The following is a 14776-nucleotide window of genomic DNA, read 5'->3' as shown; positions in this document are numbered from 1 at the left end:
TCCAGCTCCTTCACAAATCCTAAACTTGACACGTTTGAGGATCCGTAACGCTCAGACAGGACAGCGGACAGGCAGGCTGGCATGAAGACGTGAACTGGCTACTGACAGCCTCAAGTATCACTTTGTTACAACTTAGAGATCAATCTTAGATGAACATCATGTAAAAGTGGCCTCCTGTAGGCCATCTTTTTAGATATTTAATGCTGCTTTGGTTAGGTGTAAAGCTTGTCAGTTTTACTATGCAACTTCACAGAAGCATCGTCTTCTGGGACTGAATTTGTGTCACATTAGCGAACATCCAGTTTTGCCAGCTGTTCTCAGAATTTAATACATACATCTGATTTACGTATAGATTGCCTGATTCGGCTCACGTCAAATGTCCTTTAAGCAAGGCGATTTTTCACAGACTGGCAGTAGAGTGGCGTGCTCTAATGCAATGACAAGGAGGATGGAGCCTCTTAGACAAAGGTAATGAAACATCTGTTCGAGAGAGACGGGAGAGGAGAAGTCCAACAGAGGTCGTCCACAGCGTTACGCTTAAGGGGGAGAAGAACGAGCCATAAGTGACCGGCTTTGAACTTCCCCATAACTTTGTTTGTTAACCAGTTCCCTTTAAAAAGAAAAACTCTAAGGCTTTCAGACACAAACTTGTTTTAAACTGAGATTAAAATACCCAGAGTTGATCTCCATTTACTAAGAGGGTTTCTTTGCTAGACAAAACTTTATCTTTCAAGTCAAATTAAGGTTTCTACCAAAATTTAAAAAAAGTCTCACTAGGCTAACAGACAATCAGGTGCACAGACTACCTTAAAAGTGGATGTTCACAGCATGATAAAACAAAAGATGGTGGAAACCATGTTTAATTTCTGCCAATCAAGTCAGCATGTACAAGTAGGTCTATGGAGGCAGTGAGATTTCCAAGAAGAAAACCTACTTCACTCATTGCTCTTCAAGGCGCTGAGGTAGGTAGGAAAATATAGCTGGTGTTGTGAGACAGCAACAGTAAAGCTAAGCTAGTCAAAAAAAAAAAGAAAAGAGAAAAGCCAATACATCAGGTCTCTAGTTGCTTTTTTTTAAGTGGCTAGAAGGGTCCACAATGTCCCTAAATATAACAAAAAGTTTGCTAATTTTATAACATTGGACTGTTGTCAGCAGTTTTCCTTTAGTAATGATAGGACCATGGCACACTGTAGCCACTAATAGCTTCATCCTCTAATTAGCTTCGAAGAAAGGCAAAGCCAGGAGCCAGCAATGCTGGTTTTTCAAATTAAAATACATTGTTATTATTTATGATATTTAAATTAATTTTGAACTCTGATAATGCTAAGAATTAGTACACAAATTTACAGTTATATTATTGGTTCTAATGTATCTTTTTTAGGGCTGAAACAATTATTCGAGTTAATCGTGTTTAATCGACATTGAAATAATCATGAACGAAATTAATATTTAGTAAAACTAAAACATGCTTTTAGCTGAAAGAGCAACCCATCTTGAACAGCAATTATACCAAAATTGTGAGAGAAAAAAATATGTAAACATTTTGCATTTAAGATAAAAAAAATCTCTTTCGTCTGTCAATATGCTCTATCCAGAACTCCTCAAGGGAAAAATTTCAGTTTCACCAGGTTTAATTTAGTAAAAAGTCTTCAATCCGATTATTAATCGAAAAAAATAATTGACAGATTAATCAATTTGGAAAATAATCATAAGGTGAGTTCATTCTGAAGGTGTAGCAGGTTTAATTTTGCCGTGTCAGTGCATCACAATTAGTTACGTGTAGTCCCTAAAAACACACCTATTCTCCATCGCTTTTAATCAGGTCTAAGTGGACATCTGGCAAAATATATTTTAACTTATTTTATTCTATTTTATTGCATTGTGTTTATGTATTTTAGCTTTTAAGTTTTTACCTTATTTCCTGTAACTGTGATATCTGTACAGCACTTTGGTCAACCCCGGTTGTTTTAAATGTGCTTTATAAATAAAGTTTGAGTTGAGTTGAACCCTGTAATGGACATGTGTCCAGACAAACCCCACAGGGACGCTTGTAAACATTTAAGTGGGGATTGCAGCTTAAAATTCTAGGGTAAAAAATTCTATTCCCTTTCTGAGATGCCACCAAGTGTTTTCACCAAAAACCAACGAATCATGAACCTCCATCCACATCTTAAACACACTGAACTCTATGAGAATATGTTCGCTGATCTGAGCCTGAGGCAGACGAGATACCTTAAAAAAAACAGGAAACATGCACCCAGACAGACTCTTACATACATTTATATCCTGCTCACGTTTAAAATGGAACATTTCTTCCTGGCCTCTCATAGTGGGAATGTCTCCTCTTAATCCTTTCTGACTTCATACTTTCAAAGGTCATCTCTCAGCCCATGTGCAGGCTGTGCCATGTGTATATCACTGCTGCTTGGTGTGAATAAGAATGGAAAAGCTATTCACATCTGCTTTACGTGTCAACAAACCCAGTAGGCCTATCCCTGCTTACTGTGAACATCATATCCCTCTGTGAGCAATGAAGCGGCCATCTTCTTCCCTTTCCTCTGCTCTTCACCATCTTCCACATATCTTTTTCTTGAATGCACATCCCCACATTTCTTTCTCTGTATCCCTCCACTCCTCCCTCTCCTGAAAGCTCCAGAGTCCGGGGCATCTCTTGGCGAAGTGTGGCCCACCACAGGCCACTGGCTCTGGGTAATTAAAGTGGTTTAAGGCCCCTCACCCATGGTCACAGGCAACTGCAGCTGGGTGATAAAGGCGCTGTGCCATAATTACATGGACAGCCAGCATCACCGCTCAGCTACACTAAAACAGTCAACTAGCCAACTGCACAGGGAGGAGCGCCACATGTGTAAGTAACTGTATGTGCTTGTGTGAGTGTGTGCAAAGGGGGTCAACACCCCCTTGTGATCGCTCTGCTGTAGTTAAGCCCCCGGTGTTTAAACCGGCAAAAAGGTTCATTGAGCCCCTACACACTCACACACACACAGCTTCTAACCTGCACTCCCTTCCACACCCACAGCCAATCATTCCCCGCCAGTGGTGTGACTCCGGCCGTAGGTGTGTGACCATCAGCCATTTAATTAGAGCCAGCCGTGATTTACCTAATTTAAATAAATAAATAAACATGCACAAAAAAATCCCCACCAATGAACAAAAAATACAAATACGACAGAAAAGCTGGTGAGTTGTGTGAACATAAATATGTGATTTAGCCTGTGGAAAAAATGTGTGGAATAAATAATTATCAAAACTCACAAATGATTTCAATGAGAAAAAAAAAAACTATAAAGATGCCTATTTGATCTAAGATCAGAAGTGCTCTTCTGACACAAAACCGTCCCCTAAACCCACCTACTTAAAAAAACTGCTTAACCAGGTGGTCAAGTGATACAGTAAAAAAACAGTAAGGCTATTATTCTGGGTCTGCAAAGAAAGACTCAACTTTTTTCTTTCAACTCACAGTAAAGTAAGCCAGAACGGTACTAAAGGTACAAAACGGCTTTTTTGTCCATTTCAATTGGAGTAAAAACTGTTTAGTAAACTAAATTTTGCAGCTTAAAGCGGCTGCATTTTGGGAGTAGTTCTGCTAGCTTGATCTTTTTCTAAAAGAATATTTGGATATTTCTTATGCTTGACCAAAGAAACCATAACATGTTGTTATTTATACCTATAAGGAGCTCATTAAGAGCTCCAAAATAAATAACATTTTAATACTTCCGCAAGTACAACCTGCATTGAAAAGAAGGCGGTGAGGATGCAGAACAGGAGCAAGAAGAGAGACGATGTGGAAATTCCAGCCATCTCTCCCGTCAATCATTTTAGGCAATGTGAGATCTTTAAGAAACAAGTTAGAAATCCAGGCCGTAGCAATGACACAGCCAGAATAGCAGCAATGCAGCATTAGGTGTTTTACTGAAACAAAAACCTGACTGGTGTGTGTCTGCCAGGCTTTTTTACCATACGAGCAGACAGAGATTTAAAATAAGAAGAAAAAGTCAAACAAGTCCAACTCCAGATCCGCAACTGAGTGAATCTGAACCCCTCTTCAAGGTATGATGGAGGATTATGGTGAAGAACCGCCCTCTCCAATTAAATTTAAAAAATGCACATGCACAACCCTGTATCCGCATCACAGAGGGAAGGCCTATTAAACGCGTGCGAGAGCATGCATGAGCCCATTGCTCCTTGTGCAACCTGTGTGAAAGTTGCTAAATCCCTCGACAACTATATAGAGTGGGGGTTATATAGTGGAATTTATAGCGAACTCCGTTAACTTACCGTTCGGACAGATGATCATTGCTTTTCGCTCCCCGTTGGTCACATAAGTTCTCCTTCACTGCACAGTGCCTGCACCATCTTTGTTATTAGTCGCCGGCCCGGCGACAGCGGTCCTAATTAATGTGTAAAAAAATGTGTTTATACTGTCGCTACCCGACAGCGGGCCGCTTCAATGACTGTCTGAAACCATAGCTCACCACACATATACGCCTGAAAGTGCGCAACTCAATGGACCGGAGACCACGTAGGACAGCCTTACGTACACATATCACCGGAATGATTGACAGTTAGGAGGACCACTTATTTAGATGATCCACCTGGAAATAAAAGATGGTTCTCTATACCTTTAAGCATGAGAGCTAACAAAGCTAGAAGTTGCTGCTGGCCAATAAATTAGGCCTGACACTTACCAGATCAGACTTTTTGAACAGTGTAGGAGAACATATAAGGAGGTCCTAATTAATGAGTAAAACAATGTGTTTATACTGCTAATTTAAGCCTGTATGGAAATGAAGCTCTTATGTGTCTGCAGATGAACTCATGTATACACATCCGTGTGTAAAGATTTATAAATGTGCATTTATGTATGTACTGGGTCACTATTTTGAGAAAGGATTTGAATGTAAACTTAGACAGGACAGGATCTGTTTTCATTTTAAAGATTTTTTGTTTTAATCACATTAGGTTTTTTCCCCCATTACATTCATTTACTAGACATCTTTTAAATGTTTAAAACAGAGAAGAGAAAGAATCTTAATTTTTTTACTTTTGTTGATGTTTAAGGCATCTGAACCAACTCAGGTTACTTGGAGCCTAGACTAAGAAAGCTCACCTTTGGGGAAGAGGAGGCCAGCTCTCTTCCTATCACTGCTGCCAGAGGGCTGGGCCCAACAGGCTGGGCTCTCTCCCCGTCCGGGCCAGAGCTGGGTTTGGAGGTCTGTGGAGCGCGGCCCGGGCCCGTGCTGGTACTCGGGGGCGGAGGGGCCTTCCTCTTCTGGTTACTGCCAACATCCGGAGAGGGGCTGCCCTCAAGTGGCCGCGCTGGGCTCGATGTTCTTGGCTCGTAAAACGGATTGGATCTGAAAGTGTGTTTGAAACAATTACAGTTGTTCTGTTTCAATTTCCTCACACTGATCTGCAAAACCAAAAACTGTGAAAATAGAACATCTCAACAAACATTTACATCAAATACAGTATAAAGTTTGTGACTCAATCACCAAATGAACATTTTTAAGATATATGATTTAATTTCTCTAATAAAAATCGAAAAAGAAAAAAAGATTACATGACTTCCACTTGATTCAGGTACTCCCTCAAAACGACCCTTCTGTTTTCAATTTAAACTTTGGATAATTACATCTGCTTCATGGTCTCAGATGTTTGTTTCTCACTAAATAATCAGCATCACAAAGAACAAGAGACACAGCCTCTACATCAGGAATGATGTCCTGTGCAGGTTTAGAGCAGAGGTATGACATATAACAATTACTGAAGCTTAGAAGCATGTTAAAAGCATCATATGCAAACAGAAACCTTCAAACCTCCATAGATATGCTCATCCATCCAAACTTACAGTCAGGGAGAAAAGACCATCAAATGAAAGTCTAAAACTCTCGGTAACCCTGAAGCTCATTTTAGACACACAGATAAATTAGTTAACTATTTAGTAGATTAGCTCTGTGTGTGATACCAAGTGTGTATAAGTGTTACACCAAATAGCTTTTAAAATCAGGCCAATAGTTTGCTAAAGTGGCCTAATAAAAGTCTAGGCAAAGAACCTGAAGGAAGGAATTCCTCAGCCACCATTAGATGTGAGCGATTTCGCATAGAACTGGAAATATTTTTACATTTTGATGTGGAAAGCTTCTAGTCAGATATGATAGTAGCAAAAGGTGAGTAGTTTTGTAGAGTAGAGGGGCTAAACTGTATGCATAAACCAAGATTTTTGCTCAGCAAATATTATGACAGTAATTTAAAATATCCACCCTGCAAATGTATTTAATAAAATCTGTCATAAACACCATAGAATTTTAAAAATGTAAGAAGCTAGAGGAGTATCTTAAGTTTTTTGCAAGATGCTTCTGACACACACTTTAATGCAGCAACTCTTTAAAAAGGTGAAAATGTTACTAAAAGGTTCAGGAGGTAGTAAACGTCTCCATATAAGTGCAAAATAGGATCCCTATTCGGCAAAACATCATGGACATTATCAATTAAAGAATTAGGATAAATGAAGAAATAATAATTTTATTCATAATACAGCAGACAAAACAGTTAAAAATGCTAATTAAAAGTCCAAAAATTCAATAAGAATAGAAAATATATTTATCTATATGTTGCTACAGAGATGTTTTATTGGTGGACAATGAAGAGCACACACTGGTGGAAAGTGAATAGAAGCAGCAGGTGCACTGAGGTCAGGACTGTGACCTCATATCCTTACGACCCAGGGTGGACTACTGACAGATGGGCAACAACGGGAGAACAAACACACATGCAGAAGCATGCAACAAAACACACACCAGGATGTTAGCAATATGCCGGGATGCTCGTGGCACTGAAAGCAAGGGCACCGCCTCAAGACATTCACTCATCATGTCATTTGTAGTCCTAAACATACAAGAGCACTGGATAGGGAAGGTGGGGGGTCACAGTCGGAAACTGACTGACCAGGCATGTCTTGGAGAAACACGGTCATTTAAAGCTACTCTGTGTCAATAAAGAAAAAAAAAGAGAAGGAGACGATAAACTGTGAGAAGTATAAACAAGTGAGGGAATGTAAAGAACAGCAGTCAGGCCTATCGCCCAGCTTTAACCAGCCAGTGCAAACTAAAAGACAAGTCAAAGAGCTTCAGTCAAAACAATGTGTGCCCTCCTGAACTCTCTATTCTGTCGAAAAAGGCTCTTGATGTAGAAGCAATAGAAAAAGGGACTCTGCAGTCAATAAACTGTCTGTATTTTGACAGCTGAGAGGAGCTAAAAAAAAAAAAAAAAACGGCTAACAGCTTTCTGTCTGACAGCTTTGCTTTACAGCCGCAACAGAAAGGTTCACATTTACAGTTCAAGCACGGACACTCTTCAGGAAAGGTCATGGACTATCTTTAAAACATCTCGTTGAGCAGAACTACAGAATGATCCCAGTGGAAAGAAATTTGTTTAAAGTCTTGAAAAACAGCTGAGGAGCCATCAGATATCCTCATACCTTTGGCCATGCTTGTTGTCAGGCGTAGGCCACTCCCAAGTGTCCGGCTGCATTCAGTCTTTAACACTTAAAAAGGTAACTCTTTAGAAAAACCTTTCTACTTACTATTCAGCTGTATGTAACCCAGATTAAAGCAGTGTGCCCCTCCCCCACATACTGCTCTGCCTAGCCTGTCGGCAAGCTAAAATTAAAAGTTGCTTCTACACATATGTCATGCTTACAAGATGAAAATGGCTGTTTAGAAATATTATCAGTCACAAGAAGGTTTGATTGTTGTGGCGCTAAGGCTGAAAATGTTCCCCTCAGCGCTCTTATGGTAATGCTGTTTTACAACTTCAGTTAGCAAGCTAACGGGTGAGTGGTTTGTATAAAACTGTGGCCTAGCAGCTTATACTTGATATTCAATAAAGAGCAGAATCATTTAGATTTTAGTCACTTTCTAATTAATATGTAGCATAGTTAGTAGGTCCTTATTTAAGTCCAACATTACAGACAATATTAGATTAAAAATAATACTTTTTAATGTTCATACTCATTTTCTGATGCTTAAAGCTATAGTGCATGTTGAATTGATTGTATAATCTCAATATTTTTGTCACCAGTAACGTCTCATTCTTTACAAAAATGTGTAAAGCTTTTTTAACTGCTATCTGTGCCTTTCCTGATGAATCAAGTCTGTTAGCCTAGTGTATATACACTATATTGCCAAAAGTATTTGCTCACCTGCCTTGACTCACATATGAGCTTAAGTGACATCCCGTTCCTAATCCATAGGGTTCAATATGACGTCGGTCCACCCTTTGCAGCTAGAACAGCTTCAACTCTTCTGGGAAGGCTGTCCACAAGGTTTAGGAGTGTGTTTATGGGAATTTTTGACCATTCTTCCAGAAGCGCATTTGTGAGGTCGCACACTGATGTTGGACGAGAAGGCCTGGCTCTCAGTCTCCGCTCTAATTCATCCCAAAGGTGTTCTATCGGGTTGAGGTCAGGACTCTGTGCAGGCCAGTCAAGTTCATCCACACCAGACTCTGTCATCCATGTCTTTATGGACCTTGCTTTGTGCACTGGTGCACAGTCATGTTGGAAGAGGAAGGGGCCAGCTCCAAACTGTTCCCACAAAGTTGGGAGCATGGAATTGTCCAAAATGTCTTGGTATGCTGAAGCATTCAGAGTTCCTTTCACTGGAACTAAGGGGCCAAGCCCAGCTCCTGAAAAACAACCTCACACCATAATCCCCCCTCCACCAAACTTTACACTTGGCACAATGCAGTCAGACAAGTACCGTTCTCCTGGCAACCGCCAAACCCAGACCCGTCCATCAGATTGCCAGATGGAGAAGCGCGATTCGTCACTCCAGAGAACGCGTCTCCACTGCTCTAGAGTCCAGTGGCGGCGTGCTTTACACCACCGCATCCGACGCTTTGCATTGCACTTGGTGATGTATGGCTTGGATGCAGCTGCTCGACCATGGAAACCCATTCCATGAAGCTCTCTGCGCACTGTTCTTGAGCTAATCTGAAGGCCACATGAAGTTTGGAGGTCTGTAGTGATTGACTCTGCAGAAAGTTGGCGACCTCTTCGCACTATGCGCGTCAGCATCCGCTGACCCCGCTCCGTCAGTTTACGTGGCCTACCTCTTCGTGGCTGAGTTGCTGTCGTTCCCAAACACTTCCATTTTCTTATAATACAGCTGACAGTTGACTGTGGAATATTTAGGAGCGAGGAAATTTCACGACTGGATTTGTTGCACAGGTGGCATCCTATCACAGTTCCACGCTGGAATTCACTGAGCTCCTGAGAGCGACCCATTCTTTCACAAATGTTTGTAAAAACAGTCTGCATGCCTAGGTGCTTGAATTTATACACCTGTGGCCATGGAAGTGATTGGAACACCTGATTCCAATAATTTGGATGGGTGAGCAAATACTTTTGGCAATATAGTGTATATCAGCATAATCACCATATACTGCGACATTTTTCCTGCTATCGAAATTAAATGTTCAGATAAAAAAGCAACTTCTGTACATGTTCATCGGATGACATTAAGCGTTCAGTTATTTTGGCATCCTTGTTGTTTGGGGTTTCCTTCAGTTCACGTCCTACACTGTGACTGTCTCAACTACAGAAATGGCGCTACGCCACACAGCCAAAGGGCTCCACAGCACTATATGCCATACTGGTGGTGCAGAGGTAGCCCATTTTCCCTCAGTTTTAGGTAAAAACATTTTGCTTAAAAAAATCGATACTAGGAACTAAAAGATCAATATTATATCAGGCAGTCAAGAATCTCAATATATTGCCAAAACGATATATATATATATATAATTCCATTGGGAGTAGGAAAGGTGGAAGATGATGATACTGAACTTTAATAGAGTTAAACCAGGGGTGTCTGAATCCAGACCCTCAGGAACTGCGTCTTCCATATTTAGATTTTTCTCTGCTTTAATAAACCTGATTTGTATTGATGGCTGATTAAAAGGATTTTGCTGAACAGTGATTACCTGAATCGGGTGTTTTGAATCAGGGAAACGTTTAAAACATGGAGGACTTTAAGCCGGCCCTTAAGGACCAACTTTGTACACCCCTGATGTAAACAAACAGCGGAACTGTTGAGAAGATAAGTCCTAATGCAACGTTAGACAGAATTAACTTATTTTAAGGGTAAAAACACCCATTCCATTTGTAGATCATCTTATTTATTGACTCAAATTGAGGTTAAATACATTATTTCAAGAATGTTTTACTCATTTCGTCTTTGCCGTGTAAATTTAATTGATACAGAAAGTAAAGACGACAGATCAACTGGAGGGAGGGAGGTGAAATGAAATAAGCAGCACCTCAGGAAGAGGTAAAGGCGAATGGCTAAGAGTGAGAGTATAATGCAAGATGTTGATAGGTGGGATGGAGGCTAGGGGAGAATAAAATAGGGAGACAAGGTTGAAGAATGCAAGACACAACAGAGGCCTTGTTCCCGTTGAAAGAGCAGCTTCGTCACTTTACCCTTGGGAGGGGGGGGGGGCTACAAATACGCCTCTAAAAGGGGGGATCCTTACAGGGCTTGGCATGCCACTGGTAACCAAGTTAGCAATCTAAGAGCCTCACCCAATGGAACAAACACACTCCTCTTATTTCAACAAAAACTATGTCAAACAAACCCCCAACCTTTGTCACATTATGACTTTCTGATTTAGAATTTGTAATAATAAGGAAAAAGTCTAAACAGAAAATTCTGCTGAGAAAGAATTTTGAGTTAAACCAGCATTATGATAATGAATAAGTCTTACTCATCAAGCTCTTCTTCCTCATTGTGAGAGGTGTCAGCATACAGGTACTTGCTCATGTCGACAGGCCTAACGCCTTTCTTCTGCTTGGGTCTGGGGGGTTCGGGGTCTGGTTGGAGCTGCAGGTCCTGGTCGGCCTCATCGAAGGGGTTCAAGGGAGATGAACGGGTCTCCGCTCCATCGGGATCATTAAACGGGTTTGAGTCGTCGGGGTCGTGGAAGGACTCCTCATTGAGTCGCTGTCTTTGAGCCGGCTGGGAGGGGGGCTCTGTTTGATAAGGACGAGAGAACCGGTTGCTTTAACGACACGTCTTCCACTAGACGTGACAGGAGCTTTGTTAGCAAGTGCAGAGCCAGACAGCAGAGAGAAACAAAACAAATCTGACTGCAGTCTGTCTGGGGAACTAGCTAAGCATTACATACTCTGCTGCCCACTTCATCACTCAGTGTGTTTTAGCTCACCACATTTATTCTGCCTTCTCTTTAGAAATTCACTCACAGACCTGAACTTTATTACGTAGAAATCAATATCTTAAAAGGTCTCACATGATAATAATAATTAACAAAAATAAAACCTTTGACAAAGGCTTTAAAAGTTACCACTAAGGAGCACATTAAAAGCAATGACTCTGATGATGTGTTAAAGTGTTTCTTTTAAACAACACTAAGCCAACACATCTGGCTATCAGGTTTTCAGACTATTTGGTTAAGCTGTCTGAATCAAAGCCTTTTGTGGCACTATAGAACTGCTACGTCCATTCCAACCCTTTTAAGTGCACGGCTTACCAACCAAAGGATGTTTTCTAACAAGTTGCTGGTCAGAAACCCCAAAATCTGACCCATTTCTGCTGAATGATTGCAGCTTATGTTAAGGGTGAGACATGCAGGTGACACTAAAGTCTTTTTAAGGAGATTTTAGCCTTAAGGGAAGTAATGCTAAATGCTAATCCAAGGTGCTAATGGCAATTTCACCGTTTAACACCAAGTGTATCATTTGATTCATGAGTTTTTGAGACATCTATATCAATGGTGTGATGTTGATGTTCTTGAAAAACATGACTTATACAATCAGTCACATGTAGTGAACAGAAAATCAATGATAAATTCCACAAATATATGTAATGTATCATAAATGATACAAATAACTAATTCCATTAATTCAGATTTCCAGGGGTCAGATTTTTCAATAACAACTCTAGTTTCAAAACATTTACATTTTCTGGCAATTATTTCATGGTTTAAGCTTCATTCAAATGTCAACACTGTTCTAATTTTGTCTGATTTTAAATATAAATATAACCCTGCAAAGGTATACTTCAACTATGAGAGAGAAAACGATGAGAAACAAAATCGTGTAAATCACATTGTAGAATTTGTAAATAATTTATTTGCAAATTGTGGTGGAAAATAAATGTTTGGTCACCTACGAATCAGCAAGATTCTGTGATTGGTCTTTCCAAAAAACATCCAACTTCACATTGACGATTCAGTGAAGTTAAGTAAAACAGATGCTCTAGTAGTCTGCACTCACCCTCCTCATCCGGATCGCCAAACGGATTGAGGTGGAAGGACTGAAGGTCAGTGTTGGGCTCATCGAAGGGATTGGTAGTCATGGCAGGAACAGCGTCCTGATCCTCATCTTCCAGGAAGTTCAGCTTGTTGATCAGTTCTGTTGTTTTCCAAGAGAAAGACGAATAAATAACCAATAAACACTGAAGTCAAAGAGCCTGCCAACACAGCTTTCTCAAAACTCAAGAAACAGACATCCACAAACCAAGGTATCCAAAACCTGCACTTGGAGTGAACCAGAAGCAAAAAGTTCAGCCCTTTTTGTTTTGATTTTGTTTTAGGAGAATGCCGTCTAAACTTCTGCTTGCAGCTCCCTTACTTGTCGGGGCGTCTAATGCAGTGGCGTTGTGGGAAAAGTTATGCAGTATGGAGGGGTTCTGTGGGAGACTGGAAACGGCATGGGGTTGCTATGGAGATCCTAACTGGAGATGTCAAAGGCTTGACTACTTTGTCTTAATCATGCTCATTGTAGCTCGTTCCCAGGCGGCAGGGGTGTGGGCCAGTTTGAAAAGATCCTAAATGTGTCTGAAGTAGACGCCAAGAAACGCTACATGGGAGCTTTGAGAAGATCTGAATGAGGACATAAAATCCTGTGAGTAACCTTTATGTCTCCTGGCCTATATGTTGTGATGTGAAGTGAAGTGGAGGCAGCCAATATGCCATGCAGCAGCAAGTTGTGTCAAACCTACATGGCTGCCATTTTCAGCTGCTTTTTGATTGTTTACCATAGAGAAATGTTTTCCATGAGGTGCTAGGAAGGAGCCCAAAGATTAAGGAGAGAGATTTTCTTAGTTCTAATTAAAAAATTAGGCCAATACTGCTCCGTTTTTTAGACTGTTCCACACATACCAAGGAGAAAAGGGTTAATTAGGTATGTTGACTCTGGCTCAGGGTCAATCTGCTACCTTGTTAATTTGCATTTCTCTGGGTATTAAGGCATCTTTAATCAATCTGAGTCAGATGAAACATCAAACCAATGATTGGATTATCAATCCACATATTTTCAGACTTAGACTGTAACAAAAATATCGTAATTTTCTGTAAATTATCTTTTGAAAAAGATTGTAAAATGTTCACATGGCAGAGAAGAAACCGATGCTAAGTGCTCCAAAACTGGAACGAGCCAAGAAAGATTTAAACCAACATTGGTTCACTTCCAAATGCAGTAAAGGAAAGGGTCACAAGGTATAAAAACAAAACAAAAAACAGGAGGCACAAAGAAAGAAAACCAACTGATGTTTACGGATTTTTAAAACACCATGAAAAGGACAACAAATGAGGTAAAATAAATTTTATTATCACACGACCACAATACGACCACGATACCAATGACAACCAGGATAAAGGGGAAAGGAACCAAACGGAACAGGAACCAATAAAGGTTGAATGCTGGAATATAACCAAATTTAATGGTGTATTAAAAAACTTAAGCCTTTTCTATAAAGAAATAAAAGATGTAATGGCTGGGTAGACGTCACATCAAGAACAGGGAGATGAGTTGGGGTGAAAGAAAGGTGGAAAAAAGACCTTGGGAAGAGGCAGCAGGCTTAGCTGTTGCTTTGCTTGCTCGCTTGGGAATACCAACACCATCATCATCATCATCATCCCCATGTAAGCAGCTGAGGGCATTCAACTGGTTTACTATCTCTGTAAACGAAAGGCCCAATACAGGAAGGGAGGAAGAAGAAAAGTGAACAATGCATAATGACAGTCTGTTATGCATAATATTCACCTGCAGCCAAACAGACACAGATACATATAAACGCACATTAAAAAAAGAGGAAAAAAACCAAAAGGATTAAACTAAGTGGGAAAATATTAAATAACCATTGCATGCTGGAAAAAAAATCGAAATCTAGATAAGGCGTTTTTTCTTAAAATAAGTGCATTTGTACTTGGATTGAGGAGGTTAAAGAGACATCTTGCCAATGGAACAAGACAATTTACACTTAAAATAAGAAAATACAATTGCATTGTCTTATTTCAAGTGCATATTATTTAATTATCCTATTTTAAGAATAAAAATACTCATTAATTGGCAAAGTATCTCATTTACCTACTCATATTAGGGGTAAATACACTTAATTTAAGAATGTTTTACTTATTTCTAGATCGTTTTTCCAGTGTAGAAGAGGGAAGGGAAACCAAGTTAATTTTTCTTAAAATAAGTGCTTTTTTCCAGATTTTTTCCAATGGAATGAGAGAATTCCAAAAAAATGGAATGAGAGCATTCCAAACAAATGGAATGAGAGCATTCCAAAACAAGAAAAACAATAGCAGTCTCTTATTTCAAATGCATAATATGTAATGATCTGAATTTAAGGGCACTCATTCCATTGGCAGATCATCTTATTTACCTAGTCAAATGATTATATTAAATATATTATTTTAAGAAATGATTTCCGATTTTTAGATCATCCTTGCA

General features: G+C 39.9%; 1 protein-coding gene across 3 annotated transcripts in view; it reads right to left on the bottom strand.

Moving 5' to 3' along the window:
* Positions 1–14776, bottom strand: part of ehbp1 (EH domain binding protein 1) — a 186223-nt gene that overhangs the window by 115497 nt on the left and 55950 nt on the right. For 2 of the 3 annotated variants that reach the window (XM_038307428.1, XM_038307430.1), the window contains exons 8-11: positions 13879–13998; positions 12314–12451; positions 10786–11050; positions 5129–5375 (exon numbers count right to left, since the gene is read on the bottom strand). In XM_038307428.1, coding sequence (XP_038163356.1) covers positions 5129–5375; positions 10786–11050; positions 12314–12451; positions 13879–13998 — 770 coding nt within the window. The remainder of the gene's footprint in view (positions 1–5128; positions 5376–10785; positions 11051–12313; positions 12452–13878; positions 13999–14776) is intronic. The other variant, XM_038307429.1, reaches the window with a different exon arrangement.

The sequence above is a fragment of the Cyprinodon tularosa genome, unplaced genomic scaffold (genome assembly GCF_016077235.1).
Source record: "Cyprinodon tularosa strain WSP-4 unplaced genomic scaffold, ASM1607723v1 ctg61, whole genome shotgun sequence".
Classification (NCBI taxonomy): domain Eukaryota; kingdom Metazoa; phylum Chordata; class Actinopteri; order Cyprinodontiformes; family Cyprinodontidae; genus Cyprinodon; species Cyprinodon tularosa.
The sequence above is the reverse complement of the archived record's forward strand: the minus strand, read 5'-3'. Positions and strand labels throughout refer to the sequence as shown.